Genomic DNA, 27,534 nt, shown 5'->3' with positions numbered 1-27,534 from the left:
TTGTTCATAATTAATCAAGTATGTATAATTTCTTGTAAGTCAAGTGTATTCAGGAGCTGAACTTGAATGCAGCCTTCATATTTTTGAAGTCTCACCGCAGCGGTTGATCTAATGGGGGTACCGTTCCAACGCCTCTGTCGCGTGGATCCCAGTGAAGATATAAACTCACCGTGGGTTCTACGATTCAAGAAACTGGCGCGCCACTAGGTTCCAGTTACTCATCTACATGTTATCAAGTCACTTGCAGATGACAATTTCGCAAGTGGTGCAAGCGTAGCGTAACATCACTGACCTTGCCGGTTCCAGCATTCCAGTGTTTCTTGCGCACAAGTATCTCTAAATTGAGCTGTTATGGTCAAAGACATCTGCGTAAAGTCCGTGTTGAATGGAGTATGACGCTGTAAACACGCAAGCACGCCATCGGGCTACGAGTAAGTATGAACGAGTACCCGCAGCAAGGACATTCATGCTCACCGTGCATGTGTCCTTAAGTGTCGGTGCGTAACGTGCATGTTCACGGTTCTCTCGTTCTCGTCCCCTCGCTAGATTTCGTAAGAGACATCAGACCTCCTTGGCTCAAGACTAACAAAGGCAGGTCGTACAAACCGGGGCAAGTTTTGGGGGACATTATTTAACGTTTACATTATAAATCGCCACGAGAGACCTGCTGAAGGCATTTAAAGGAGTGGTCCATTCGCAGCCTGTAGTTAGTCAAATTTTGCGGGTGCGATCGCGTGCAGCTTGAGGAGACATCATCACTTTATAGGTAGGGAGACTTTTCGTGGACACTGAAGAGGGACTGTAAACCAGGTTAGGCTGGTAGAGTGGTTTTTCGATAGTAAATTTTTACTGACCTCCAGGGAAAAAGTTTATCGTTGCCGGAGATGATGTAGCCCGAACTTGTGTCTCTAAGTATCATACGATAACCTCAACGCCCGTACGTATGTCAGTGTGACGTCAATGAATCAATTCAATTACCAGAAAATATCCTGGCTGGGCTGCTGTCTCAGTCTTTTTCTTGTATTTTGGACGCTTTCGACATAGAAGTTCTGCAGACCTGCTAGTTTTAGAATGCGATGTAGTTCACTTTTAACGATCGACTATTGGCTCGTCGCCGATAAACGGGCGAGCCAGATTAACGCTGTCGAAATCTGTCACGGCAGTCTGGTGCAGTGCATTCTGCAGTGCGGCCTGCAATGTCTCGATGCTTGCTACCACTGCCTCCATTTACAGCGAGGGTGGCCGCCCTGCTGATTGAGAAGCGTTACTAGCCCAGCTTGCACCTCGCAGCATGCAAGCAGCGCACCTGGTGAGCCGGTTCACGGTCTGGGACTACGCGGTGTTCGGCGGCATGCTCTGCGTCTCGGCCTCCATCGGCATCTACTACGCGGTCAGGGGCGTCCGCAAGGGCGCCACCACCGACGACTTCCTGATGGGTGGCCGCAGCATGAGCGTCTTTCCCGTGGCGCTCTCCATCCTGGCCAGCTTCATGTCGGCCATCACGCTGCTCGGCACGGCCTCCGAGATGTACATCTACGGCACGCAGTACCTGTTCATCATCTTCTCCTACTGCCTCGTCATCCCGGCCACGGCGTACCTTTACATGCCCGTCTTCTACGGCCTGCACGTCACCAGCGCCTACGAGGTGAGCGAGGCTTGTCTACGGCGAGTAACTTGCGTGACTTGGAAGCTTGAGCCTTTCTGCCCTTGTCTCACGCGCCAGGTCACATCACAGGTGAATAATTCATTAATTTGCAGTTACCTGCCACCTCATCAAGGCATTGACGGCAGGGAAAGTAACCATGAAGGCAACAGAACCTTATGCTGATCTTATATTCTAGGGAACGCAAACATCTTATGTTATCTTATCTTAGCGGTGTCCTGTGTCTCTGTCATGTCCATGTCTTTAATTGCGCTAAAGGCTTTGCCACTATGAGTAAATCTTATGTTAAAAAAAATTATGGGGTTTTACGTGCCAAAACCACTTTCTGATTATGAGGCACGCCGTAGTGGGGGGACTCCGGAAATTTCGACCACCTGGGGTTCTTTAACGTGCACCTAAATCTAAGTACACAGGTGTTTTCGCATTTCGCCCCCATCGAAATGCGGCCGCCGTGGCCGGGATTCGATCCCGCGACCTCGTGCTCAGCAGCCTAACACCATAGCCACTGAGCAACCACGGCGGGTAAATCTTATGTTAGGCTTTCAATATAAAAGTTAAGCTGTTTGTACTCCTATTTCAATCATATTCAGCGCTACGCGAAAGTTTATAGGTGTGGAGGTCTCAAGGTTAAAAAGCAATTGGCAAGATTTCCTGTACAACTAGAGTAAAAAAAGAATTTGCGGCAATGCAGATAGGCAACTTGACCATTACGAATCTTTAACGGTCAACGGTTTGCGCTGCAAAGGGTTCCCGATGTTGTAATGCAACAGTTCTGACGACTTTACGTGAATGCATATTGCAGTGTATCGGCGCCCTTACTGCACACTCGAATTGCTTGGGAAACGGCGATGCGGTAATTAAATATTAAGTGCTCGTCGGCCATAACTCGACAATGCCCTATGAGTAGATGCCGTAACTAGTATATTTCCCTATTGCGAATTTTTCTGCTTTAACGATGACTTAAGTGCAGCCTCACGCATGGTCTTTCAGTGATGTGCGCTTCTCGCGGGGAGTCGCCTCCCGTCAGGCGCACGGACGCGTCAAATTTCTCACGGGCTTGCATTGCACACAAATATATTTCTCGCGACGCCAATGTTTGCCTTCAGTGGTCGGGATACTGCTTTCTATTGTTATCAGACTTCGAATTAGTTGTTTCTTACCCACACATCACACAGATGACAAAGAGTTCACACAACGAAATATACGTATTCCGAACATCTGCACCTGCCCACAATACATAGAAGCTAGCTGATACAGACCTTCAAAACGTATTCGAGGAACCTAACACGCGAATACATGTTGACACTACACACTCCATAACACTACAAATGTTCAAGAACTTATCCGCAGCAACTTAAGAGGTGCGCTTCCGAAACGGGCTTTCTTTGAGGAAGCGAAATTTCCGCACAAAAGGAACAGAGAAAAATGACGAGAAGGTTTTGTTTACAGTATTCACGCAAAGAATAATGAAAAGCAAGTAGCAACAACACCTAGCTGTAAAGTTAACACAGAGATTTTCAGCACGATCGTATATACGTCCATTCCTTTCGTCTATATCTTCAGTTATTCTTTCTTGCTTATTTTCGTTTGTATTCCCGAGAATTGTATCGCGACCGCGGCGGTAGCGTAGCTGTCAATTGCTTAAAAGCGCGAAATGTAAAACCATGGCTGGCTGATCGAAGAAAGCACCACTGTAGGTTAAATTGAGGCATACAATTCGCAACTCCCTAGCGTTTAGGCCCGCAGCGTTTAAACCGGCAAAGGGCGGACAAATAAGTGGATTTCTTAGGCATGTAGGGACCTCTAGGCTGTACTTTTCGGCAACAAGGTAGCCTAGCCACCTTCGGTATTATCTTACTGAGCTATGTGGAATGCTCGGTTGCGGCAGTCGGAAGTTCGAATACCCCCTCCCCCACCCCCCGGCAGGTTTTTTTTTTTTTTTTTTTTTTTACGATGGTGTATCCGAATTTGACATTCTTCAGTGCACTACATCTACTGGCTTGGAGCGACGCCTGACACCGGCGAAAGATTCCCAGAGCGACTGGAGCTATACTGATCCATACAACCAAATTAGGAAGGACCACTAAGCTTGAACAAATACACTCCGTCACCAGAACAGGAGTTCGCCTCCCTGGTACAGTATTCGGCCACAAACTCCCTGATGATATCTACAATTAACCTTCGGCCCTCAGTCCCCAGCAGCTGCGGAGCACCTGACCAAGGCGGTGGTCATATCCATAACGCAGCAGAGGGTGCTAAGAATTTCCGGGTCCGGACAGGCGGCCAATGGAAACTCACCCAGTCAACCTTTAACAGCCGAACTCTGTCGAGTGAGGCTAGCTTAGCAGGACTCTTTGAGGAACTGTCAGACGTTGTTTGGGATATTATAGGCCTTAGTGAGAATAGAAGACCTGGTGAGGCTTATACATTGCTAAATAATGGCCATTTCCTCTGCTGTAGAGGTCTCCCTGATAAGAAGCAATACGGGGCAAGATTCCTAATCCATACGGCATAGTGGGAAACATTGGCGAATTCTACAGCATTCATGAGAGGGCTACAGTAGTAATCAAACTTAATAAGAGGTATAGATTAAAGGTAGTACAAGCCTATGCTCCAACATCCAATCACGACGATGAGGAAGTAGATCAGTTTTATGAAGATGTTGGATTAGCGATGAGAAAAGTGCAAACTCGGTATACCGTAGTAATGGATGACTTCAATGCAAAAGTGGGGGAAAAGCAGGCGGGTGAACAGGCAAGTGGCAACTACGGCGTCGATTCTAGAAACGCTAGAGGAGAGACGCTGGTAGAATGCGCAGAAACGAATAACCGGAGAATAATGAACACCCTTTTTAGGAAACGTAGCAATAGAAAGTGGACCTGGTAAAGCGTTAATGGTGAAATAAGAAATGAAATTGATTTCATACTTTCTGCCTATCCCAGCGTAATGCAAGATGCAGAAATGATAGGTACGGTAAAGTGCAGTGATCATAGGTTAGGGAGGGGTAGGATTCACCTCAATTTCAACAAAGAAAGCGTAAGATTGGTCAAGAAGGAAGAGATCAACATAGAGGCCGTAAGGGTAGAAGCGGACAAATTTAGGCTGGTAATTGCAAATAAATATGCAGCCTTAGAACATAGAGATGATGATGATGTCATAGAGGTAATGAATGAAACCGTAATAAGGCTGGCTTCAGGGGCAGCAATTGAAGTGGACGGCAAAGCAACAAGGCAACCAGTAGGCGAGCTCCCCCAAGTAACAAAGGACTTAATAAAGAGACGACAAAGAATGAGTCTCCAACTCAAGAGATAAGATAGAATTCACGGAACTGCAAAAACTCATCAACAAGGTGGAAATAAGTGATATTCGAAATTATAAGGTGAGAAAGGCTGAAGGAGCCGTAAAAAATGGACGCAGCCTGAAATCAGTGAGAACGAAACTTGGCATACGACAAACCACTATGGATGCACTGACAGATAAGCAGGGTAATAGCATCAACAATGTCGAAGGTATAATAAGAGCAGCGGAATAATTCTATACTGACCTGTAGAGTACCCAGAGGACTCAGGAGTATTCCATTCGAAAGAATAATGAACATGGCACAGAAACTCCTCCTATAACTCCTCCTATAACAAGAGGTCACAATGCCCTTGCAAGACGTGAAACACGGGAAAGGGGCAGGAGAAGATGGAACAACACTCAATTTAATCAAAGATGGAGGAGACAATGCTAGAAAAACTGGTGGCTCTCTATACGAAGTGTCTATCGACTGCAAGGGTCCCAGAAAACTGGAAGAATGCAAACATTAAACTAATACACAAAAAGAGAGACGTTAAAGAAATGAAAAATAATAGGCCGATTAGATTACTCCCAGTATTATATAAAATATTTACCAAAATAATCTCCAATAGAATAAGGGCAACACTGTACTTTAGTCAACCAAGGGAAACGGCTGGCTTCAGGATGGGATACTCTACAATGGATCCAATCAATGTCATTATCAGGTTATCAAGAAATCCGCACAGTTCAATGAGCATGTCTATATGGCTTTCATAGATTACGAAAAAGAATTTGATTCAGTAGAGATACCAGCAGTCATAGAGGCAATGCGTAATCAAGGAGCGCAGACCGCTTACGTAAATACCCTGGAAAATATCTGCAGAGATTCCACAGCCACCTTAATTCTACACAAGAAAAGTAGGAAGATCATTATAAAGAAAGGGGTCAGAAGAGGAGACACAATCTCTACGATGCTATTCATTGCGTGTTCGGAAGAAGTATTCAAGCTATTAAACTGGGATGGTTTAGGAGTAAGGATCGACGGCGAATACCTCAGTGACCTTCGGTTTGCCGATGACATTGTTCTATTTAGTAACACTGCAGACGAGCTACAACAAATGATTGAGGACCTTAACAGCGAGAGTGTAAGAGTGGGGTTGAAGATTAATATGCAGAAGACAAAAGTAATGATGAATAACCGGGGAAGCGAACAAGAGTTCAGGATTGCAAGACAGCCTCTAGAGTCTGTGAAGGAGTAGGGTTACCTAGTCTAAGAATTAATCTGCAGAAAACTAAAGTAATGTTTAACAGTCTCGGAAAAGAACAACAGTTTACGATAGGTAGCGAGGCACTGGAAGTGGTAAGGGAATGCATCTACTTAGGGCAGGTAGTGGCCGCGGATCCAGATCATGAGACTGAAATAATCAGAAGAATAAGAATGGGCTGGGGTGCGTTTGGCAGGCATTCTCAGATCATGAACAGCAGGTTGCCATTATCCCTCAAGAGAAAAGTGTATAATGGCTGTGTCTTACCAGTACTCACCTGCGGGGTAGAAACCTGGAGGCTTACGAAAAGGGTTCTACTTAAATTGAGGACGTCGCAATGAGCTATGGAAAGAAGAATGATGGGTGTAACGTTAAGGGATAAGAAAAGAGCAGATTGGGTGAGGAAACAAACGCCAGTTAAGTACATCTTAGTTGAACTCAAGAAAAAAAATGGGCATGGGAAGGGCATGTAATGAAGAGGGAAGATAACCGACGGTCATTAAGGGTTACTGACCAGATTCCAAGAGAATGGAAGCGTAGCAGGAGGTGGCAGAAAATTAGGTGGGCGGATGAGATTAAGAAGTTTGCAGGGCCAACATGGCCACGATTAGCACATGACCGGGGTAGTTGGAGCAGTACGGGAGATTCTTTTGCCCTGCAATAGGCGTAGCCGGGCTGATGATGATGGCGATGACGACGTTTACCTAGGTCAACTAATCACAGGGAACCCTGACCATGATAAGGAAATTAACAGAAGAATAACGATGGGCTGGATTGCATATGGCAGACATCGTGAGCTACTGAGTGTAAGCGTACCGTTATCATTGAAAAGAAAGGTATACAATCAGTGCTTTTTACCGGTGCTGACATATGAAGCCGAGATTTGGAGACTGACAAAGAAGCTTGTGAACACGTTAAGGCTCGCCCAACGAGCGATGGAACGAAGAATGCTAGGCATAACTTTAAGAGACAGAAAGAGAGCGGTTTGGATAAGAGAGCAAATGGGTATACACGATATTCTAGTTGACATTAATAGAAAAAAAGGGTGCTGGGCAGGTCATGTAATGCGCAGATTAGATAGCCGTTGGGCAATTAGGGTGACAGAATGGGTACCAAGAGTAGGGAAACGCAGTAGAGGATGGCAGTAGACTAGGTGGTGCGACGAAATTAGGAAATTGGTGGGCGCTAATTGGAATCGGTTGGCGCAGGAAAGGGGTAATTGGAGATCGCAGGGAGAGGCTTTCGTCCTGCAGTGGACATAAAATAGGATGATGATGATGATGATGATGATGATGATGATGATGATTCACATTTTCCGTGGTGTTTCGATAAACTTGCGCACCTCGAGGTCGATGCTCGCTTCCTCTTCGAAACGACAAGCGTGCCCACGACTATATCAAAACAAAACGCACACCACACTCATTAAAATTAAATTATGTTGTTTTACGCGCCCAAACAACGATCTGATTGTGAGGTACGCCGTAATGGGGCGGACTCTGGAATAATTTGGACCACATTTGGTTCCTTAACATGCACCTAAAATCTAAGACACGCGTATTTTCTCAATTCGCCCCCGTAGGAATGCGACCACCATGGCCAGGATTCGATCCCGCGACCTCGTGCTGAGCAGCCCAACTGCATAGCCGCTAAGCAACCACGCCGGGTGCCACACTCATTACTTCTGTAGTGTTTAGCTCGCGACATGCACACTCATTACCAACTTTCCTTTCACGATACGTATTTTCAATCTGGATCCATGGTTTATCAAAACTAAAAAGAAATTTATTTCTGGGTTTTAATTGCCGAACCCACGATATGATTATCGATATTATTGCCACCCAGGATTCCTTAACATGCACCCAATGAACGGTACTCGAGTGTTCACGCATTTATCTCCCATCGAAATGCTGCCGCCGGGAACGGGATTTCATACCGCACACTCCATCGTTTAGTCAAATATTTATTCTGTATCGTGACTCTACAAATTTTACGAACTGTTTTTTCTAATATATGAAATGTACACTACCCGTAATCCATAGCAAGGACTTGAAGATCAAAGCTGACAGTGTTTCCGACACGCGTAACAAAAGACGGAGAAAAGGTGACGGAGAGGAGGAAAGAAAGAAAAGGTGCACAGGTGGTTTCCGTACACCATTTACAAGCAGCGAAGGCTTGCGAAACAAGGCCGCTCGCGAGGCCCGTGGCGTCAAAATGCAATCTACGCTCCACTGCCGAACAAACACATTGAAAACGTTTCCGTTTGGCCCATTTTCTCGGTTTGCCACCTTCATCCTGAGCTTCCGTCGTACGCACGCTGAATATGGAGTGAAGCACTCCCACCAGCAAAAGCTACACAACAACTCCGGAAAGAAAGTGCTTGCTTTTATTGTTTTATGCAGCAGTGGTGTGGAGAGAAGGCGTCACGCCGTTGGGCCGTAGCTCCCAAATGCGTACTGACTTCCCCAGCTTGGCGGTTACGTTGAATGACTCGCAGCACCGAGTGAGCTCGCCCGTTCCATTACTGGTCGCGGCGGCCATAGTCTTGACGTGGCGGAATAAGAAAAAGGCTATCTGCATGCTCAGGCTCAGGAGAACGAATAAGTCTTAGTACAAGGGTTAGTAGCACAGCGCAGGTCAAACTTGAGAGCCAGTCAAAGACGACGAGGGCAGGTGAAGTCGCTTCTTCAACACGACATTGCATGAAAATGTCTCGTTGAGGCTATAAAGCTAGGAGAAAAAAAATCCTGGAAGATCCTTAAGCTTCACCTTTAAGAGTGGAACGCGATAACATCCAAAGATCCCTGACTGCTCCTCACGCTTCTCGGCAACTGCAACTTACACCCGCCGTGGTTGCTCAGTGGCTATGGTGTTGGGCTGTTGAGCACGAGGTCGCGGGATCGAATCCCGGCCACGGCGGCCGCATTTCGATGGGGCCGAAATGCGAAAACACCCGTGTACTTAGATCTAGGTGCACGTTAAAGAACCCCAGGTAGTCGAAATTTCCGGAGTCCTCCACTACGGCGTGCCTCATAATCAGAAAGTGGTTTTGCCAAGTAAGACCCAATAAACTATTTCATTTTTTTTCGCGCCTTTAATATTTCACACTGGGAAGGTTTACCATAAAAGGCATGCGCTATCGTTGTTTCGTTTCATGACATTTGCTTGTGGGCTGTCATTCTCAAAATTGCGAGGAATAATTTTGTCAAGAATGCAAGATAGGTATGATCAACTTTAGTGACAGAATGGTGTGGTAATTTAACCCGCCCGTACCACATGTCATATAAGCAAGGCGTCGCATGTACATATACCTAATATATACGGAAATTTTCCCTCACCGACAACTCCGCCTACGCCAACACCGGATTTTCAGCGACATGGGGCCCTTAACGCTGATGCGTTAAGAAAACTTAGCCAGGTTAACCTTTAAAGCGTTCTGCCTTATTATATACTCCGTTTCAGACATCAAGTACAACGATTTGGAGGCTAGAGATACTTATTGGAGTGGCTGCGTTCGCGCCTAGAAATAGTTCGATGACCGTCATCGTGCAAACCGTTCTTTATATATAGGCTCGTAACGAAGCAAAAAGCTTTAATCCTTATGAACAAACAGGCTGTGGTACGCGGCTGCTTATGCGTTGTTTTAGGTCAATTTGCTTTCCGTTGTTTTCTACTCGGATTACTTGTTCGCAGCCTGTCGCGACATCCTCGCCCGCGCGAGCAAGCGCCGTTCGACCCGCCGCGACGGACGGACGGAACGCGCGTCGGGGATCGTTGTTCTTGAGCGAACTTCTTGCGTAGCTTCGACAGCGTTGCACCTGATGTCTGAAACGGAGTACACATCACAATCTGTTCGAGCAGTCTATAATCAGTCCTCGACTATGGCGTCTCCGATGACTCAGCTATATATATATATATATATATATATATATATATATATATATATATATATATATATATATATATATATATATATATATCAGCCAGCATGAATGAATTAATGAATGAATGAATTCAATAAATATACAAGTTTATGAAGGATATAAGCAAAAAACTTACAAAAGAGCAACTTGACTAGTCCTTAAACCTTCTCGTGACAGCAGCAGCAGAAAACAAACACATGGCAAAAAGGGAGGGTAAGAGAAAGAACAAAACAAAAACAATAAACGTTCTCATACAAGTGTTCATACAGCAGAGAGCAATAAAAAAAGATACATAACTCAATAAAACGAAGCCTACTTATGCAGAGATTAAAGGCTAATAGGCACCAAAGTAATTTATTAACTCGTTTTTACTGCAAGAAAAAACATCTCAATACCATCGCTTATTAACTTATTTAATAAATGCGGTAAAGTGTATGAAAGCTTTTGTTTCGCATAGTTGGTACGTGGATATGGCAAAAACCAATATTCCGGAAATCTTGTAGCATAATAGCTTCTATTTCGTGTCAAGTTAACTATAGACCTGGCGTGGTTAATGTTTTCCTGGCACTCCTTACCGTATGTTAACACTAAGAGAAAATTGAAGAGATCAGGAGCTTTAAGTATCTTTAGGCATTTAAATAATGAATTAGTTGAAAAGTCATATGGCACTTTGCACACAACACGAATAGCTCTCTTTTGCAGAAAGAAAATACGATTAATATTAGTGGCAGATGTTGTGCCCCAAACCAGGCGGCCGTAATTTAGGTGGCAAAAGAAATGAAGAGTTATAGAGCAGAAAATTTACCTTCTGTAGAATCTGTTTAATAGTGAAAAGAAGACCTGAAACTTGAGAAAGCTTGTTTGTTAAAAAATTAATATGACAGTTCCAAGACTTGTCATGATCTAAGAAAACACTAAGGTTTTAATGGAATTCACGAGCATGATTTTTGAAGAGCCAAGTTTAATGTCATCCTTCATGAGAGCATTCTTATTCTTGGCTTGAAACAAAATTGCTTTAGTTTTTCCTGTGTTGATTTTCAACCCATTTTCGACAGACCAAGTATATAATTCTTTAAGCACACAATTCGCAACTGTAAGCAGTGTTACAGCATTACTTGAGGAAAACAACGCGGTTGCATCATCAGTATATAAAATAAACTTGGTGTGGAAATCTACATTAGCAATATCATTAATAAAGATATTAAAGAGAAGAGGGCCTAAAATGCTACACTGCGGAACGCCAATATAAACTGGCTTAACTTGGGATGAAATGTTATTATAGAAGAGTGAAGTGCTGGGCTAGTTGGTGATCTTGCATACTGAAAAGATTTTGCGCCAAAAAACAACACACACAAGAGCGTGTGTGGTGTCGTCTTTGTTGTGTGTGTTGTTTTTTGGCGGAAAATCTTTTCAGTATTAAATGTTATTAATTTGCACAAATTGGCATTTATGACACAGATATGACCTAATGAGGTCTAAAGCGATGCCACGAATACCGTAACGATTCATATTATGTAACAGAAGCTCGTGGTTAATGCAATCAAAGGCCTTGCTAAAGTCTATAAAAATGCCTAGAGTAAGAAGGCCTTTATCAAAATTATCCAAAATGAATTCTTTTTGCTGAAGCAGGGCAAGTTGAGTAGGCCTATTCTTACGAAAGGCAAACTGACAATCGGTTAAAAAGTTTTTGCTTTCGAGGAAATCAGAAATGCGTTGAAAAATAATTTTTTCTAAACCTTTTGAACATACGGTGAGAATAGAAATTGTCCTATAATTTGTCAACACTTTCTTATCTCCTTTCTTGAATAAAGCCAAAACTTTTGCAGTTTGCATCTGACCTGGGAATACACCGGAAGTAAGGCAGACATTGTAGACGTGCATTAATACAGGCGCAATTAAATCTAAGACGTATTTCACAGGCTTAATCTGAATATCATTAACATCACAAACGCTGCTGTTATTGAGTTCACTGAACTTGCATATTATCTCAGATACGTTAGTTGGGTGCAAAAAAACTTAATCTGAGCAATCAACGGATAAGTAACGACTAGCATTCACGTTGATAGGTGCACTTGCAACGCTGGTAAGGTAATTGTTAAACGTGTCAGGCAAAAACACGTCTGGAACTACATTGCCATTTTCCAAAATACCTGTTGGAGGCTGATAATCAGGCACATGATTCAACAAAACGTTGGCCCGCTTCCACAATTTCCGGCTGTCATTCCAGCAGGACTGAAAGTACTCGACATGATAGCGGTCTAAAGCGCAGCGCAAATCAATTGTTATTTGGTTCGAAAATGATTTAAAAACCTGCAGGTCATGTGGATTCAGGGTTTTAATGAACTTATTATATAATATTATTTTAACCTTAATTTTACGCAGCAATTCTGTCGTGACCCAGTCAAGGTTTAAACGTATGCCGAAGTACTCTAGAAGAACCAGAATAAGAGCACGTTGTTAGCGATTATATGGAGCAACTCACAGAACTTTTGTATTCTGTTTACCTGGGGCCCTATAACGTAAAACTATTCCAATATGTTTCTATTCCAATCTCCTGACGTCAAATTTGCGTAACCACCAACGCAAGCACCGGGCGGTCACCCGCAGGGTTGTCTGAACAGTCCAATCAAACGCTCTCCTCCTTCATAGGAGGTCACTTTTGTTTGCTTGAAAAACGAATAGCATTGCCTACACTGAGCGGCTTGTCGTATCTAATTGGCTGACAAGAGGCGGGGAGAAAGCTCAAGTGGAGAGGGATTCGATGGGGCCCAGCCACTGCACTGAAAGTCGATAACCGGATGAAGAAGGCGGTGCCGGCGTCTACGATTGGTCAACTTTCCCTTACTTAGCTTGCGGTGGCTGGTCGAAAATCGCGGCGACATGCAACGGAAGCTCAAGAATGACACTAAAACGGACCCTCAGCAAAGAAGAGTTGGCAGAATGAGGGGGTAAACGTGCCGAAAGTGCTCGAAAACGTTACACGGCCACGCAGGAACCTTTATTATACGCAAATACATCCATGCTATCCGGCAGGTGTGAGTAGCCAGCGTCTGAGCGATTGGCGGCAGCCATCTTCTGTTCTTTTCGGAACGGCGCAGCCTGCGGCTATTCCGAAGAAAATTCAGTTTTATTCGGCATATTAATGCATCTTTATCGTGTACACGTCACGTTGACGCGGTGAGTTCTTGCGGTTTTGTGACATCTCGTGACAGGCAGGTGAAATGGGTGCAGCCCGAACACTTTTTACCGAAAGCTGAGGGCTAATGGCGAAAAGGGGTCGAATCATAAATAACTGTTTTTCTTTTTTCTGTCAAATCATGCATAATCAGTGTGTAAACATCATATCAGATGGAGAGGTATCGCGGTTTTCATGACGCCGCGTGACAGACAGTTGAAGTAGCGGTGGTCGAAAAAAGTTTTTGACCAATCGTGGAGGGCTGATAGCAGAATTGGAATAGAAAAGTTTGGAATAGTTTTACGTTATAGCGCCCCTGCATACTGAACAATTTGGCGAACTTCGCAAGTATTGACTTCAGCGCAAAACTTTGAATGACAAAGTTGTAAATCGTCTCAGGATCTAATTCAGCAGCTTCTAACTTCCCACATGTTAAATAATTATTAATGCGAAAGCGTTATATGGCTCATGAGGCAAAAAACTCGGCGTTGTAGGCGTTGGCGTGACCTTTCACGATGGTTAAAAAAGGCTACGGACCCACGGCCTTTGGCGGAAGTGGAACTGACGACCTTTGGTGTTTTAAGGTGACCTTAAGTCAGGGGTAATTAAGGTAGAGTTAACTAAGGCAATAGAACGCACGACCTTTGGTGGCAGTCTAACCCACGACCTTGCATTGTGCGTACCTTGTCAAGAAAACCGTTGATCTCGCGACGTCGCGGCGCTTCTGCTGTCGTCGCCACTCGAATCACGTGACTCCGCCAGTGGCGCCGCCGGAAGGCGCCGCGCTTCTGCGGACATGGCCGCAATACTGCCGCATTCATCCACGTAGAGATAACTATAAGTGCCCCTTCAATTAATTTTTCTGCGTCTTACGGGAAGCCAGCGAAATATAAAACTGTGCAAATCATCGACGATGATCGTGAATGCAGATGAATCGCCGGAACATGCCCACGAAAAAGCGAACGAGTGAGAAAGAGAGGGAGAGAGAGCGAACGAAAGAACATTTTCCTTGCTGAGTAAAACCACCGACCATCTACCACAGACCTCCGACCAACCGCGGAAACGGTCGAAAAAGGCAAAGAAAGCTATTAACTTTAAAACACTTCGACAGAACTCATCTCATGATAAACTTCAACGTTCATGCGATTAGCATTGTAGCATTGTAGCAACTGACGACACTACCATCGCAGAAACGCGTCGTGTATGAGCCAAGCACCCGATAAATTTTAAAGGATTTTTCCGTGTCATAGAAGAGCGGCATGTACCGTTACCCAAGTTGGTGTCCAGGAGGTTCATTCAAATGCCCCACATGCCCACTACCTTTTTCATGCCAACATGGGTAACGGTTAGAGGGGACACATAGATACCAGCATAGATACTGGAAAGTGTGGGAAGTATCCTAACCATGCTAATCGCATTAAAAGCCCGTTATATGCCCGCTTGCTTGCAGCCATTGCAGTGCTGTTAAACGGGCCACTTGTGAACGAACGGCAAATTTAACTCATCCTGCGGCCGCATTAAAAGGGACAGGGCAAAAACCGGACAATCTGCTTATCGCTGTTATGAACCGCCGCGAGAGAAGCACATCACTGGCATTAATCGCGCGGCCAACGACTGTGTCGCTGCAATAGCATCAAAAGCGCGAGATATGCCCGCTTGCGCGCAGCCATTGCATTGCTGTTAAACGGACCGCGTGTGATTGAACAGCGTATTTAACTTATCGTGCTGCCGCTTAAATAGTGATAGGACAGAGACAAGACAGTCTGCTTATCGCTATTATGAACCCCCACGAGATAAGCACATCACTGCATGGCGTTAATCGCGTGGCCAACGCCCGTGCCGCTGCAACAGCGTTAAAAGCACGAGATATGCCCGCTTGCGCGCAGCCATTGCAGTGCTGTTAAGCGGGCCGCGTATGAACGAACCGTGCATTTAATTTGTCGTGCCGCTTGAAAAGTGATAGAGCAGAGACAGCACAGCCTGCTCACGGCTATCATGAACCACCCCTGGAGAAGCACATAACGGGCGTTAATCGAGTCGGCAATGCGTATGTATGCGTCATAGCAATTTTCAAGCGGCAACACACAAAGCTAAATTCTCTGTTCGTTCATGCGCGCCGCGTTTGACAGCTCTGTAATTGCAGCGTCTATGCTGGGTCACGTGCTTTTATTTTCATATTTCGTAGGCTTTGTTTAGGATGCAGGAAAAATGATTACGTACGAGCTAGAAGCTTAGACGCAGCTGAATTTTTTATAATCACTAATGTTATTAACTTTGGGATATTTTTAAATTATAATGTTAGGACACATGCTGCAATCGCGGAACGCTGAGTATAGTCTGTGATCAGATGTACGTCTACTAGTAATTGTCATGCTAGGACTAGAATTTCTGTCTTCAAAATATACCACGTTGTTTAACTTTGTCGTTTTCATACCCTTCCTAGCGCTGAAGCCGCGCCTCCTGTAATGCGCCACGTTGTGCATTGTACTAATACGGTACTAGAGTTCCCGATGCAAGTGTTTTCGACAGAATAATACGATCAATATAGGTGCAATACGTCGTGTACATTTCCCGAAACTGCTCCCCACACATGACACGTTTTCTCAACACACTCTTGGCAGCGCTTGGCACAAGGGATTGCGTAATTATTAGAAATAAATATAGAATTTCGCTAGAATAAATTAATGCACAATTTAGCTAGGATAAGTTAATGCACAAAAATTTTTCACCCTAGGGCACGTTCGTACATCGATATAACGCGGGCACTGGCTTGCACCAATCTCGCAGCTGCAACACGGATTCTCAGGGGGATCACTAGAGCACACTAAATTACGCTAATTTATTTTGCTAAACATTCGTGTTCCCACAATTCAATGTTCACGCTTAATTCGGTCAGCAAGAGCACCTTGTTTTTTCATCCTGCTCTTCGCTGAGCTCAATTCGCGTCGCAGCATGAAAGAATTGGCATAACTTGCTGCCATGCGGAGCTTAGCGCGTGATGCAGCCACACCCTTCCGTGCACTTCCCGTTACGACTGTACGCCCGCCAGCGGTTCCCTCTGCGCATTCCTCTCTCATCCCTCAATCACGGCGTCTCACGACAGCTCTTATAGGCGGAAACATTCACAGGTTAATTGAAACCACGCCTTTATGCACCATAATTAACAGAACGACGACTCTCGCCGTACATGACAGGGACGAGACAAAGGTGTCTGCACCACTTCCTGACCCAGTATTCCTTATCGGAGTCCGTACTACTGCAATAGGCAGGAAACTGGCCACACCTGATGGCTTAAGGGGATGTGGCGCTTTGCTCATTCGAAGAAGCCCAGCAGCCGGTCCGCCACCACAGCATCTTAATTGACCGCCGCAGGGAAGGCAGTCCCGATTAATACCGTGCAACACTACGTAAGCTTTAGCTGGCCTCTCGTGTACAGAATCCAAAGGCGTATTATTTTGCATCCTGAAGGGTCCGTTATTGAGCGGCGCTCATCGGCCTGACCAGCCGGGACAGCCAGTGACACGATAAGTTCAGTTACCGAACGGCTACAAACACATTTGCTTATTGACTACTATCGGTAGCTTCGCGAGGTGTACGTTCTGGTTTCAGCTGGCTCATTTGCATGTACAGTCGGTGTCAAAAGTGTACAGACCGCGGGATCTGAGAAGAACTTGAATACTTCCGTAGCATGGGTAGGCATCCTAATATTGGGATTTCCAGTTTGTACTATATAGTATCATAGGAAAAGCTTTACCAGCTACAGTGACAAAGCGCTCGGAAAGTGAACGTTTTCTCAGATCCCGCGATCCGTGAAATGCTGACGCCGACGCTACGTGCCAGTTTGATTTGCGCTGTTCGTCACGCAGTTTAGTGAAGCGATGAACGGCCGGACTAATTGGTGCAGGTTCATGATTGTGTTGCGCTGATGCATAGCACTGGAAGAAGGAAAGGCCACGAGACGGGAGGGCGAAGCGATGTTTCCAGTCAATTGTCAACTACCACGAAAATTCCGCGTGACGAAGCGCCGCTTGTGATGCGGCGTAAGGGAACGTCTAGCACGACTGTGTTGAAAGAGGTGCGACTTCTCATGCGGCCTCTGTGATGGAGTACACAGCTGCCGAAAAATGAAGGGCCTCTGAAGGCCAAGCCGAGAGCGCCACGTGTGGAAGGAGGTGTAGCGAAGGCAGAGAATAAAAATAAGGTGGGCAGCGAGCGAGGAAAGGGCGCGCCGACAGAGCTGAGGCATTCGGTGTGGCGGTCACGAAACCACGAGGGCTCGAAATGCGTGGCGAACGCTGGCTCAGTTTGGTGACCCGCCATTGCCGTCGTCACACTGATGGGCGCCACCAGGACGCTTCTGAAGCAGTACTTTCTCTGACCGCCATAGTCAGACGTTCTTTGTTTTTGGGACAAGGATGGGCACAGGCAAATTAGAATATGGCAGAAAGCTTCACGTGCGAACTGTTCCACGAAAGAAGAAAAGCGGGTTTGTTGTCTGCCTGATCGGTGTAAGAACAAAAAATGCAAAAATGATGGCAAGCTTTTGTTCCAGACTTGCGCGTCACCTCTACAAAACAAGTCGCCTCCACAGAAGACGACGTGTATGGGCTCGCAGTTCGATCCATAGGTGACTTCGGAATCATGATCACTTGGTTGCATCGAAATGGCGTTGCGGCTCATTCGTCTCAGACGTCAACTGTCAGTGATATGCACGCATATTTGCTGCATGCATATGGTTTTTTTTTTTAACTTAAGATCAGTGCGAATTCCAGCCTGCTAGGTATTAGCTGACCCCGGTTTTACGTTTCACTATGCTGCACCGTAATAGCGGGCCATAGTGCAGACAAGACGTCTGGAGTGCAACCCGTGCGTGAACCGGTTGTGCGCGCAGAACGCAGACACTCCTACGGAAGCGAACGCGAGAGAGAGTGGAGACTGCAAAGAGGCAAACCGGTCACCGGCCGCACGCAGACGTGAAGGTTCGCCTGTAAAGGGAAACAAATATGAACGTTACAGAGTTTTACTCCTGGGCACGGCCTGCTGCACTGAAATCCTTGGCACAAGATCCGGCCTCGTGTTTTCTTCGGCTGCTCGTTCGCACGTGTGCTCCTCGCAGGAAAGGACGGCTGGGGCCGCTACGCGCATTGCCACGTGTGGCGAAACCTGGCTTTCGCCTACGTTCTGTCAGCGTGGGTATACCGGGCTCTCTTTATGCTTGCACACTGATTGCCAGCGATAAAAAAGCGCCATCGCGGAATGACATTCGAGAGAAAAAAATAATGTGCGAATGTCTTCCTTACTACTTCATGATGACTGTGATTGATGGATCGCAATTGGCGTTTGTTGTTTTTTTTTTGTGTGTCCCAATGCTAGTGTTTCCCATGAGAGGAATCGTACGGTGGTGCTTCAAAGTAATTGGGATCATATGTGCTTCACTGAAGGGGCCAAAACGCGGGTAAACTAGCGTTCTTGCGGTACCGTGCAGCCATCGGAAGCGGAACGGGAATGGAACCGGTGACTTCTGGACTCGAATACAAAACACAGTAGCTAGCGAGCCACTGCGATGATCCACTTGTAAGATTTGGACCGGGCACCTTTATCAAACCTCCCATGTTGTGTAACAAAGTTCACGTTCAGCATGTGTAAAGCAAAAAAAAAGGGAAGAAAACAGAAACCGAAACCGGAACCGAAGCCACGAAAATCTGTAATGGCGAAAAGTAGTCACTTTGACTGAAATGTCAATGGACGTGCGCTGCCCACGCATGCCAGTGACAACCACGCAGGGGCGAGGAGGTAATCGCGACGACAGAATGAAAACTGAACAGCGACGGCGACCCGGCGAGCATATATAGCGCGTGCGCCAAGCGTAGGCGCCGTCTGCAATGAGACTCTGCGTTGGCCCATTTGGTGCCTGCCAGATTCAAGCTTAATCTGCACAACGAAAGGTGGGCAAAGAGAAGCACAGAGACGAGTGATCGTCTCCACTCGATATGGCAGATGAACAGTGCAAGTAAAGGACAGGGAGACAGACGGCAACAGCACGAGCGCCGACTTCCACCACCCCGAGTGCTCGTCCAGCCGCTTTCCTTGTACTCACGCTGTTAATCTGTTAGCATGAGTTGCCATCTCGTGGCAACCAACGATTTGTCTGTAGCCGCTATGGGCAGAAATCTGGAGGCTTACTAAGAAGGTTCTACTTAAATTGAGGACGACGCAACGAGCTATGAAAAGAAGAATGATAGGTGTAACGTTAAGGGATAAGAAAAGAGCAGATTGGGTGAGGGAACAAACGCGAGGTAATGACATCTTAGATGAAATCAAGAAAAAGAAATGGACATGGGCAAGACATGTAATGAGGAGGGAAGATAAGCGATGGTCATTAAGGGTTACGGACTGGATTCCAAGGGAAGGGAAGCGTAGCAGGGGACGGCAGAAAGTGAGGTGGGCGGATGAGATTAAGAAGTTTGCAGGGACAACATGGCCACAATTAGTACACGACCGGGGTAGTTGGAGAAGTATGGGAAAGGCCTTTGCCCTGAAGTGGGCGTAACCAAACATGATGATGATGATGAAGATTATGATGATGATGATGATGATGATGATGATGATGATGATGATGATGATGATGATGATGATGAGGTCACTCCTCACCATTCCCTAGGCTCTCGAAACAACATATTTTACCAGGAAAACCAGGGATAGTAGGCAAGAAATGCTATCGCTTTGATAGCATGCTCCTTGATATGAAAGGCCAGTGCCCGGTCGCTAGCGTATCAAGCAGATGATCTATGAATGCGGGTGGTCGGTGTGGATTCTCAAAGCAAGGGCCATATAATGTAAAACTGTTCTAACCTGTCTTTATTCCGATCCCCTGACATCAAACATACGTCATCGCCGACCCAGGCATCGGGCGATGACCCGCAGCCTTGTTTGCCGCAGGCCAATGAAACGCTCTCCTCCTTTATAGGAGGTCGCTTTTGTTTGCTTTCAAAGCGAATAGCATTGCCTACGTTTACAGGGGTTTTTATCTAACTGACTGACCATGGGCGAAGAGCACACATAAGGGGAGAGGGTTTTGATGGAGCCGTGCTAAGGCAGTGAAAGTATATAACAGGACGAGTAGGGCAGTGCTGTCGTCGGCGATTGGACCGCTTCTCCTTGCTTAGCTTTCGGTGGCTGGAAGAAAAACGCGGCGGCGTGCAACGGAAGGGTGAAAGTGCCGCTAAAACGGGTCGTCAGTTAAGTTGGCAGAGCGATGTCATGCGTACGTGCCGAAAGGGCTCGACAACGTTATACTGTCCCGCATATTTTTTTTATTATACACAAATAGATCCACTCTCCCTGGCAGCACCGAGTAGCCAATGCCAGAGCGATCGTCAAGCACCCAGCTCCTATTTTTACCGGAACGTGACAGCCTCCGCCTATCCTGAAAAAAACTTGTTTTGTTCGGCATATTAGTGCATCTTTAATGTGTACAGGTCACTTTGGGGCGGTGGGATTTCGTGGTTTTCTGATGTTTCGTGACATAGAGGTGAAGTGGGCGCAGCCCGAAACATTTTGGCCAAAAACAGAGGGCTAATGGTGAAAAAAGCGTAGAATCTGAAATTTATTTGTTGTTTGGTCTCATGCATAATCAGTGTGTACACATCATGTCAGATTAATATTTGCGGCTTTCCTGTTGTCGCGCGACAGACAAGCGGAGTGGGGGTGACCCGAAAAAGATTTGATCAATTGCGGAGGACTGATTGTAGAAACTGAATAGAAAAGCTTCGAATAGCGTTACGTTATAGTGCCTCAAGTCATGCAATTAAAGCTTTGATGCCCATAAGCTTCAGCAACACATCAGTACTTATCAAAGCGAGTGACTAAACGGGCTGTTACATTTCTTTGTTCGGCGAAGCTTGTCGTCAGGCCTTCCGCTATCTATAGCTATGATTGCTATTTCTCTCTCTCTTTCTTTCATGGCAAAGTATCTGGAGCTCCGCTTCAATCACGTCATTCGAGCCATTGGGTGTATAACGTTCTCCTTACAAATGGTGAGTGCGCTTGATGACTACTGCTATTTCCTATATACTAAAATAATTACCTTTTCTGTACACGTTGTTTATGGTTTAATTTTCCGCAGCTCATCTACATGGCGATCGTGCTTTACGCACCGTCACTTGCACTTTCTCAAGGTGAGTTTTGTTCCCAAAAGCAGAACGATTTACTGGGAATGTACTAAGCAAAATGATATTCGTGAGCAGTTTTAATCGACTGATAGTTGTGATCATCAGTATATGCACATAGCACAGATACGTAGTACGTAGTAATACAGTCACTTCGCATTTGTAACGTTGCGTTCGGCCACCAACAGAAGCAGGACACGAATCGAACCGATAACTTCTGCCCTCAAATACAGAACAAAGTAAGTTTTTTTTTCATGTGTTGAGTTAAAGACGTTGGGAACATATCAGGTTATACTGGCTTTCTAGATTAACTTTATAGTGATGTGACGTTTGTTGATTTCATGTTTATTGATATTTAACACCTAGCGGCTGGCGAGCAGCCCAAGTTGCTTTTGCACCATTAAACTTGATTTCCACATACCCCACATTAGCTCTTATAACGTCGCATTGCAGTCTTAAAAGGTTTGGTGCTTATCTTTACCTGCAACGATAAAGGTCATCTGCCTTGCTTGTGTTTCATTCCTTGAAAACTCAGCGCTCGCTACTTTCCTGCCGAAAATGCTATGTGCCGCTGATAACACGCAAGCCGTTCGTGACTTGGAAGTGCCGGGCTCGCAGCGTTAAAGAAAGGAAATGCGGGCAAGACAGGTGGCAATCGTCTTTGTGGGACAAGATAAGCCCTAAAGGGTGTAAATTTTTTGAAGAGTGAAGTTGCACTGAATAGGGAGCAGTCTCAAGCTCGATAGTACGCTCGCGGCTGAGCAGACGACGCTATGAGCAGGGAAGGCACACGGCCAACAGGTATCACTAGGTTTCGCAGATCGCAATCACCTGGGACATGACGCCGTCTTTAGTTGTTACACTACTGTTAAACAGAGCCACGGTAATAAAACATAGTAGACTCGGTTGAAGGAAATTGCGGCGTTGAAAGAAAGTGATACCGAAGGTCACTGAAAGAAGCAGGCGCTACAAAGGCTATTTAGGACATACAGTACCGCTTACCTATAGAAGTGTGTAAATGTGCAGCTTTATAAAAGTTACAAAGCGCAATAGTGCCAACACCTTTACACAATCTTAAAACAGTTGCACCCTTTGGGGTGTATGTATGTCCCACAACAATAATCGTCGTCTGCCTAGCTTGCGTTTCCTTTTCGAAAGCTCAGCGCTCGCCACTTTCCTCTCGAGAATGCTGTATCACGCTGATAACGCGCAAGCCGTTCGCGACTTGGAAGTACCTCGCTCGCAACGTTGAAGAAAGGAAATACGGGCAAGACAGATTATTATTGTTGTGGGGACAAGGTAAGCGCCAACAGGTGTAAATTTTTTTAAGAGTGTACAATTTAACATGTCTTTGTCAGATGACATACTGTTAATATAAGTTCCGTCTAGTAGAAATTGTGTTACTTTAAGCTTGGGCTCCATCTACCTATCTAGTATGGTCATGCTCTGTTCCCGCAATGTTTAGTTGTTTTTTTTTCTCTCAATACCTCAGGCCTCCTTTACTTCATTAGCGTACCACAGAGCGGCAACCATATGGAATGCATCAATGACCTATCTGACGTGCGCAGTCAACGTGTCAGTGTTGAGCTCCGTGATGCACATGCTACAATTAGTTCACGAATGCGTTCTACGTGATTGCCACTTCCATTGGCAAGCATACTGGATTTCATGAAACCGATGTTTCCTCCCGAATATTCCGCTACGCGAAATAGACAACGCCGTGCCACGACGAAAATACGACGGAAATACGCACCACGTGGGTGGGCGGTTTAGAGACCACGCGAATACCGTCACAGAGGCGTATTCTCTTTTTTTGTCCATTGTCCACGGTGTGTGCATTAGCTTCCAGAAAAGAGATCTACATTCACTTTACTTTTTCCTCGAACGGCACTCATCCATGCACAATCACGAGGTCACACAGATTTCCACTTTGTCATGCGACTGTCCCCACCATTTGCACGAACATGCTGGCTTCGGTGCATGTGTTCACCTTGAGGACTCGGTTACCCGAGACCTTTTTTTCCTACAGCGTCCGCTCGAAGAGATAAAGATCTAGACACTTGTGCTCTGACCACATACGCGAGTGGCTGATTGATACGTGTCACGCGAACCGAGGACAACGCTATGACGAATGATCGTAACAAGGTGCATCGTAATGGGAGGTCCGTATAGATACACATGTCAGATGCTACTTTGAAAGAGCGCATACGAACTAGCACCAAGTCAACTGTGTTAAGCCAGATCATCATTTACGAACAGGAATCGGTCCTTGTTTTCGTGACAGCTGTTTTTCTTCTTGCAGTGACGGGAATCAGCGTGTGGACGTCGGTGCTTTCCATAGGCATTGTCTGCACTTTCTACACAAGCATTGTGAGTACAACTACGGCGCTCATTTGCATGTTATTGAAGCGTTTCAAAGTGAGTCGTAGACAGAAGTGGACGAGTATACTGTTGTTTTTTTTACTTTCTCGGGGAGCGTACAAGCTAATCTTGCCTCGGTCCCTGTCGCCTGGCTAGTCATTTCGCCGGGCGTTGTTTTCGAGAGGAAGAACAGTTGCAAGTGGCTAAGGATGTGTAACGCGTACAATATTAAAAATAGATTTTTAATCATAAAATTTTAAAAATAAAAATATTATATAAGAACACTGCAAATTATTTACAGCTTCTATTTTATATATTACTTTGGTCATTGAAAGCTCAAATGGTGTGATTTGCATGCGGTATAAGTTGCTCTTTTTTTTTTTCAGCCATCAGATAGCAAAGCAAAGGCCAGTTCGAAAAAAGAAAACGCAGTGCAGATTGTATCGCGTTTTGAAGTAATGGACCGAGGCGACTTGTTGCTGAACAAAGAATGACCAACTGGTCGTTTATTCATACGCTTATGTACTTGCGTAGGCAGCGAGGGAAAGGAGAGCCAGGGAAAGAAGTGGCAAACGATATCGGCGCACATGCGCGATAGCCCATTCTGATACATCTTTTCTTCATACAATTGGAAGACTTGCTTGTCTTCACACAAACACACACACACACACACAAAAACAAGCTAGCAGACTTGACGAAAGTTTTCGTCGTAGCAGAGACGCTTCGGCTCCCTCCGGGATCTGGTAGACCGACGAATTGTTGACAGTGCGGATGGGTTTCCCGGTGTGTCTTCTTGCCCGGCTGAGTCAGGAACCCCGGTCATTTGCCGGCTTGAGCAGCGGTCGGCTGCCGCAGTGTCACCTGCGTCGTTTACCGGTTCAAAATCTTCGATCGGTTGTAATAAGTCATTCGGTTCCGGCTCAGTGTCTTCCCGGCTACTCTCGTAGTCGTTCACGTTTGCGCAGTGCTCGTCTGTTCGCCGCAAATGCTGTCGATTGCGCCTCAGCCGCTGGTCGTTCTCAGTTCGGACCATATACGAACGTGGCGCTGCTTCTTTAAGCACTGTTGCTTTGCGTGACCAGTTCCCATTTTTTATCCGAACGACGTTTCCTGCTTCAAGAGGCGATAGCGGCTTGCCCCGCAATGATTGCCGATGTTTTGATACAGGGCATGCCCCATCAGTGTTGAACTCGGGAACAGTTGTCCGAAGACGACGACCTTGCAGCAACTCTCCGGGAGACCGTCCATCTTCTAAGGGGGAAGATCGATAAGCCAAAAGGCCCAACCAGAAATCCTCACGGCACTCCGTAGCTTTCTTGAGAATTCTTTTAACAATCTGTACCCCCTTTTCGGCTAGGCCGTTTGAGCGCGGAAAATTAGGGCTGGATGTTATATGTTCGAAGTCGTACCGTCTTGCGAAAGCCGCGAAGTCACTTGAAGCGAACTGGGGCCCGTTGTCAGTGCAAACTTGCGCAGGAATGCCATAGCGAGAGAATATGGCAGATATCTTAGAAATGGTTTCCATCGCTGTTGTGCCCACCAACCTTTCAACCTCTGGGAAGTTCGAGTGGTCGTCATACACTACCACGTACGAGTGCCCTGCGTATTGGAACAGGTCAATTCCGACACGGTGCCATGGTCGTTCCGGTGTAGGCCGTAGCAGCAGGGGCTCGCTCGGTTGGCTGTAGGCGTATTTCTGACACACATGGCACGTTCGTACCAGGTTCTCAATATCACTGCCGAGTCCTGGCCAAAAAACTAGCCTACGTGCCCTGGCCTTGCATTTGTTCTGTCCCAAGTGACCCTCGTGTATCCGCCGCAGAATTTCGGCCCTCATGATTTTGGTATGACAATCTTGCTTCCTTTTAGCAGTATGCCATCCACTGCCGCCAACTCAGATGTGAACGGCTTAAGTTCCCCTTGAATGGTCGCACCAGTGTTTAGTTGTTCTATAACGCTGCTTAAATACGGATCTGTGCGAGTTTCTTCTTCCAGTCGTTGCTTTGTTCTTGTGCTTACAAGGCTTGAGACCACTTGAACTGCGTGGATATCCACGTCTTCCGTTTCTTCAGCGCACTCAGGCAGCGTGGCAGCACGGGACAGCATATCTGCGAGCAGCAAGTCTTTCCCAGGGATGAATTGCAAGACATAGTCATATTTGAAGAGACGGATGAAAAATCGCTGCAGCCTTGGTGGCATGTCCACAACACTTTTTTGAGCGATAGCAATCAGTGGCCTGTGATCAGTTTCGACCAGGATCCTGCGAGCATACACAAACTGATGAAACTTTTCGCACGCAAAAACTATAGCGAGCGCCTCCTTTTCGATTTGAGCATACCGCGTTTCACTCTCACTCAGAACCCGCGATGCGTACGTGACTGGACGCCAGTCGTTTCCGTGCTTTTGCAATAAGGCGGCACCAATGCCGGTTCCCGAGGCGTCTGCCGTTACCTTCGTTTCTTTCTTTGAATCGAAGAGTGCTAGAAGCGGTGGGTGTATCAGTGCTTCGCAGATCTGAGCCCATTCCTGCGCGTGCGCTGATGTCCATTCAAACACCACGCTTTCCTTCATAAGGCCACGAAGTAATGACGTCTTTTCACTGAGTGAGGGTACATATTTGCGAAAGTAATTCACGACGCCCAACATTCTTCGAACCGCCTGCTTATCCTTCGGAGGTGGTATGGCGTGTATGCTCTCAATTAAGTCTGGGCTGGGACGGACACCATTTTTGCTGATCACGTCACCAAGAAATCTCACCTGTGTCACGCAAAATACACATTTTTTTCATTAAACGTCAGCCCAGCTTGCTCCGCTCGCTTCAGTACGGCTCGAAGCCTTTCATTATGCTGCTCTGTCGAGTCACCCCAGACCAGAATGTCGTCAATGTATACGCGTACTCCTGTCAGGCCTTCGAATATCTCTGTTAATGTCTTCTGGAAGACCTCGCTCGCTGAAGAGATTCCAAACGGCAGCCTTAAAAACCTGTAGCGCCCAAAGGGCGTTGCGAAAGTGCACACGCGTGACGTAGCATCATCCAATGGTATCTGATGGAAACCAGCGTTTGCGTCAAGCCGCGAAAAGTACTTTGCGCCCGATATTTCGCTTTCAATGTCTTCCCGGGATGGCATCGGGTAATGTTCCCGCATTATGCTTTTGTTTATGGCCCTTGGATCCAAACATATGCGAAGCCGGCCGTCCTTTTTTCTTACTACAACTAAAGGGCTTACCCAGTCTGTAGGCTCGTCCACTTTCGCAATGATAGAGGCCCCTTCCATGCGGTTCAGTTCTTCGCGAAGCGGTTCCTTCATCGCCAACGGTACCCTTCGGGCAGGCTGCACCACTGGAACGGCATCCCGTCGCAGTACCATCTTGTACAGTCGCTTTACGCAGCCGGTTCCGCGAAATAGGTGGGGAAAAGCCAGCTGGGGAGCGCCTTCGCTCGAGTCTACTGCATTCACTGTTTGAATCAGTCCGAATTCCCGACATGCTTTGAGGCCAATGATGGCATGGCGACCTTTCTTCACAATAAAAAATGTAACGTCATGTTCTTGGCCCTTTATGCTCAGGACTTCTGTTGAGACTCCCACATGCTTGATAATGCTTCCGTTATATGCCGTTAAAACTGCTGTGCTTTTTCTTGGCTCCATTGCTCGATTGGCACGCCTGAACACAGACAGAGGTAGTAGGTTGGCTTGCGAGCCAG

At 46.2% G+C, this 27,534-nt stretch overlaps 1 protein-coding gene across 2 annotated transcripts in view; it reads left to right on the top strand.

The window, feature by feature from the left end:
• Nucleotides 1–27,534, top strand: part of LOC135906998 (sodium-coupled monocarboxylate transporter 1-like) — a 68,969-nt gene that overhangs the window by 13,194 nt on the left and 28,241 nt on the right. For both annotated transcript variants that reach the window (XM_065438650.2, XM_065438651.2), the window contains exons 2-5: nucleotides 1,291–1,645; nucleotides 21,273–21,338; nucleotides 21,428–21,479; nucleotides 23,773–23,840. In XM_065438650.2, coding sequence (XP_065294722.1) covers nucleotides 1,292–1,645; nucleotides 21,273–21,338; nucleotides 21,428–21,479; nucleotides 23,773–23,840 — 540 coding nt within the window. In that variant the 5' untranslated portion in view covers nucleotide 1,291. The remainder of the gene's footprint in view (nucleotides 1–1,290; nucleotides 1,646–21,272; nucleotides 21,339–21,427; nucleotides 21,480–23,772; nucleotides 23,841–27,534) is intronic.

The sequence above is a fragment of the Dermacentor albipictus genome, chromosome 1 (genome assembly GCF_038994185.2).
Source record: "Dermacentor albipictus isolate Rhodes 1998 colony chromosome 1, USDA_Dalb.pri_finalv2, whole genome shotgun sequence".
In the NCBI taxonomy this organism is placed as follows: domain Eukaryota; kingdom Metazoa; phylum Arthropoda; class Arachnida; order Ixodida; family Ixodidae; genus Dermacentor; species Dermacentor albipictus.
Note: the sequence above shows the minus strand (reverse complement) of the source record. Positions and strands in the feature narration are given on the sequence as shown.